General features: G+C 46.5%; 1 protein-coding gene across 1 annotated transcript in view; it reads left to right on the forward strand.

Moving 5' to 3' along the window:
* SMIM14 (small integral membrane protein 14) overlaps window positions 1-5,000 on the forward strand; it is a 24,035-nt gene that overhangs the window by 16,215 nt on the left and 2,820 nt on the right. The window contains exon 4 of the mRNA XM_015831948.1: window positions 2,609-2,757. Coding sequence (XP_015687434.1) covers window positions 2,609-2,757 — 149 coding nt within the window. The remainder of the gene's footprint in view (window positions 1-2,608; window positions 2,758-5,000) is intronic.

Here is a 5,000-nt window from a genome sequence, read left to right on the forward strand (position 1 = left end):
AAATTTGGTTGATCGGCGAGGGGGAAAGTTATTACGAAGATTTAAAAATAAGTTGCCTTGCTTTTAAGCCGTTTAGGATCCTTACGGTAAGATAAATAATTAAAAAATAATAATTGTAACCTTTCTTTTATTTGGACATGCATCCACCGGCCAATAATAATAATAATAATAATAATAATAATAATAATAATAATAATAAAGTTGGAAGAGACCTTGGAGGTCATCTAGTCCAACCCCCTGCTCAGGCAGGTAACCCTATACCATTTCGGACAAATGGCTGCCCAGTCTCTTCTTTAAAACTTCCAGTGTTGGAGCATTCACCGCTTCTGGAGGCAGGTTGTTCCACTGGTTAATTGTTCTAACTGTCAGGAAGTTTCTCCTTAGTTCTAGGTTGCTTCTCTCCTTGGTTAGTTTCCATCCGTTGCTTCTCGTCCTGCCTTCAGGCGCCTTGGAAAATAGCTTGACTCCCTCTTCTTTGGGGCAGCCCCTGAGATATTGGAAGACTGCTCTCATGTCCCCCCTCGTCCTTCTCTTCATTAAACTAGACATATACAATCTGGGGCTGCCAATTTGGAATGCCATGGTGAATGGTTGGGCGTGATGCTGGAATTCAGAAAAGGCCGTGTTGTTTATACATTCATATAAGATATCCTATTGACAACCTAGCTCAGCTTTCCCCAAGCCAAGCTCATCACTTCCAGCGATTCGTTGGGATTGCAACTATAATTGACAGCCATAGTTGGGGAAGATGGAGCTAGCGGAAGGCAGGTATGGAAGCCAAGAGCCTGTCAAGTTTGCTAGATGGGATTGTAAGTCCTTTGAGATTTATAGATGCTCAGTTGAAAGTCAACCAAGGTGAAGTGGAAAAGACGCCCAAAGAGTGATTCATCATCTCAGTCTGAGTTTGGATTGTGACTAAGATTCGGTTACTGCGTTCCTCCCAACCAGCCACTCATCAGGTTGGGGATATCCTGATTTAAGGTTATACTCTGCCAATGTCCCTCAGGAATATCCACAGTGAGGAGTGAAAGAATATACTGGGAAGACTTTTTGAATTGTAAAGGACCTATGGATTTTTATATATATATATATATTTGAACAAGGAAAATTACGCAGAGCTGGCTTTCAGGATTAGGTGAGATTAAAGACAAAGACACGTGATGAGCTTCTTTTGGTTCTTTTGACAGGAGAATAAATAGTAGCTGAGAAATCGAGAGAAAGAAGGATTAGGAGAAGTCACGAATTCGTGAGGGATGGAAGTCTCCAAATGGTTATGTCAGATCCCTTCCAGTTCTTTAGAGCCCTGTGTCTCAACCTTGGCAAGCTTTAGATGGGTGGACTTCAACTCTCAGAATTCCTCAGCCAGGAGGCGCGTAGAGTCAGACTGTTATTAAGGCCAGCTGGAATGTTGGACGTAATGTCTGGGATGACATTAAATGCATTGCTAAGGTTACACTCCACATTTGTGTGTGTGTGTGTGTGTTATTCTGCGTGGCTGGCTGTCGGGGAAACCGAATGCTGACTTTGCAACGTCATTGTTTTTTGGCATTAAGAATTAATCTGTCTCAGATTTTTTTTTTTTTACTTATGGGGAAATCTTAACCACCTTTGTCACCATGATGTAAAAAAAAAAAGATTTGAGACTCTAGAAAGAGTGCAGAGAAGAGCAACAAAAATAGGCCTAGTCTACGTTCTTAACTCTGAGACAGGGAAGAAGCCCCTGAGAGCGATAGCGTTAGCTGCTTTGGGTGAGTCCATATTCTACACCTCAGTGCCTCTTACTACTATTTTTTTGTTGGCTTCTCTCCCATACTAGTCACTTTAATGAGGGTTATAGCAAATCATCATAGGATTGAACTTCAGGGATCATAACTGCAGACAATCTGAGTTGCTGTCCTTCAAGATTAGAATATGACTCGTCCCCAAACGATCCTTTAACAAGCCATGGGTTCGCTGTTCTTTGGATGCATAACCAGGATTGCGTGATTTGAACATTTGGGTTGGTCCACCGTAGGGAAAAGCCTGGCTGGGCGGTCTTGACAACGGGGTCCCTGCTGATAGCATTCTCAGAGCAAGTCATGTCTCTCTAATCTCCCTGGAGAACAAAATTAATCAGAAAATGCAGTTTGGGAGATACCTGGACCGTGGATATTCAGAAACGTAGGCACAAATTAGGGTGGAAACCAAAGCAGGAGCTTGTTCCAGCTCCCAGAGTGACATCAATGGAGGGAGCAGCCTGTCTGTAACAACAGAATCGCACTAACCACCTTCAGGACAGACCAACAGAATAGAATATGTAAACCAACATGTGATCTGCTGATTTGTGGCTGATAACAACTGGGACTATTCCACCGTCATCCCAGGCAGACACGGAATCCTGATTAGGCAGCGTTGGCATGACTTCTCTTAGGACAAGGAGTTAAGTTATCCAGTTGCTGAGGTTCAACGCCTCTTAGCACCACCAGGTAGTCTAGACAGACAAGCACAACCCTGCCTGATTCACAACTCTGCCCTGCCCCGACTTAAGTTTCCTTGCTGATAAATGTGTGGACCTGTCCGAAGTTAATTCTGCCCTCTCTTTCTTTCGTCTGGTCATGTTTTTTTCTAGTGCCGGGACCGAATCCCTCTGCTGACAATGACTTCGGCGTCACCATGATGATGGTGGGCTGGCTGGTTCTAGCACTGGTTTTGTTCTTGATGAGACCCACCAGCTTAAGGAGATCGATTACTACTGAAAAGCCGTCTCGCCCGCATAGCGTGAGTCTGTTTCCCGAGGCATTTATTTCCTTCGGCTGGGAAGGAAATGTATAATACCGGGGTGTCAAACTCAATTTCATTGAGGGCCGCATCGGCATTGCGGTTGCCCTCGGGGGGCCGGGTGTGTATGGCCAGGATGGGTGCAACCTACTGGGTGGGTGTGGATGGAGTGGGTGTTGCGTACTGGGTGGGCATGGCCAGCTCTACATCGTTCGCGTCAAGGGGGCCTGTGGGGGCCTGGGCAGGAGTGGGACAGATCTGGGGGTCTCTGGCAGAAGGGGGTGGGACCAGGGCAAGCGCCAAGGCATGGTCCATTTCTTCATTCCTCACAAAGGGTGACCCCTCCCCAGCATGCACGCAGGGGACAGGGCCGACGCGGCAGGGGCCGGTTCCTCGCTGTTTCCAGACGGCCTTGTGGCACTAAGACTGAATGCATTTCAACATAGATGGCCACCACAAAATTGTACATTGGCTCCCGACCGGCCTGGACCAGGGCCAAGGCAGCGGGGGCCGTTCCCTCACTGTTTCCAGGATGGCTTCGCAGGCCACATGAAACCACTTCGCGGGCCGCATCCGGCCCCCGGGGCCTTGTGTTTGACATGTCTGGTATAATACTAGGAGAAAACTATAATCCGCTCGTCCTGTGTTAGCTTCGTGCTGCACTGTTTCAGTAAGACTTATTTTTCTAGGATGTCGTAATATTGCATTGCTGTTTGGTTAAAATCATTCCAGTTAAGACCGCATTAGAGACTTTTTGTCACCAGGGCTTGTGGAGAACAATGAGGATTCTCACCCAGGGCTTGCAAGAAAACAGAGAGGGCTGTTTGAATAATCCTCTGAGCCTTTATTGGCGATAACCTGGTTAACAGATAAGGCTAGGATTCTAAATGGCATTGCTTTCATTGTGTTGAAAGCTCCTTGCTAGCCACTTTGGTTTCTCAGATTTCTCCCACCCCCCCAATCTAAACAGCTCTTCATTTTCTCTTCCTCTTTTAGCTTTTAACGTTTCCTTGTTCTCTTTGATTGTGCTCTTCTGCTGCTTTTTCTCTGTCTCCACACACCATACAATCTGTCTCGTCTCCTTTCGGCAGCAATCATTCTAAGGGCATCTTCTTTCATACTTCCCATTAGTGTAAGTCCACATATTTCTTTGGCACTAATAAGATTCTTTTCCTTTTGTTCCAGGTAGCCTCTACATCCTGTTTTGTTTTGTTGACTTTCTAGTTCAGGGGTAGGCAACCTTGGCTCTTTTGTGACTCGTGGACTTCAACTCCCAGAATTCCTGAGCCAGCCACGCTGAGGGGAAAGGGAGAGGCTCAGGAATTCTGGGAGTTGAAGTCTACGAGTCATGAAGGGGCCAAAGTTTCCCTCATGCTGGCTCAGGAATTCTGGGAGTTGAAGTCCACGAGTCATGAAGGGGCCAAAGTTTCCCTCATGCTGGCTCAGGAATTCTGGGAGTTGAAGTCCAGAAGTCATCAAGGGGCCAAAGTTTCCCTCATGCTGGCTCAGGAATTCTGGGAGTTGAAGTCCACGAGTCNTGTGTGTGTGTGTGTGTGTGTGTGATATGAATTTTTGCTTCCAGACAGTCCCAATAGCAATTGTGAGAAAAGCATACCATATGCTAGAACAGTGGTGGCGAACCTATGGCACGGGTGCCAGAGGCGGCACTCAGAGCCCTCTCTGTGGGCACGTGCACCGTCGCCCCAGTCCTAGGCCTTCAGCTGGGTTTTATAAAACCTTTTTGCTTTAGGCCTCCGCCGCCGTGTGCAAAAAAAAAAGGTTCAATCAATCAGTCAATTTCAACTTCTCGCGGGAGAAAAAAGATCTTGCAAAGTTGGAATCAATTGATTGAACTTTTTAGTCCCACCCAGTCTGCCGTTACCACCGTAGCCACACGCAGCCAATGGGCCACACCCCTCAATTGGCCACACCCAGCCAATGGGCCACACCCACCCGGCACCCGACGATGCATAAGTGGGTTTTGGGTTGCAGTTTGGGCACTCGGTCTCTAAAAGGTTCGCCATCACTGTGCTAGAAGTAATAGTGGAGTGGCAACTCCTGAATTGTTCATATTCCAACCTATTCCCCCCCCTCCAAATAAAATTGGAAAATCTTATCATACCAAGAGGTGTAAAGAACACGAGGAGACATTCCAGAGTAGGACTGGTACAGAAAACAGATGTATTAGATGTATGTGATGCAAAATTTAGGCCTTTAAATAACACTTGATAGTCGGGAAAGTT

This window comes from Protobothrops mucrosquamatus, unplaced genomic scaffold, assembly GCF_001527695.2.
Source record: "Protobothrops mucrosquamatus isolate PMUCROS unplaced genomic scaffold, P.Mucros_1.0 scaffold_292, whole genome shotgun sequence".
NCBI classification, from domain to species: Eukaryota; Metazoa; Chordata; class Lepidosauria; order Squamata; family Viperidae; genus Protobothrops; species Protobothrops mucrosquamatus.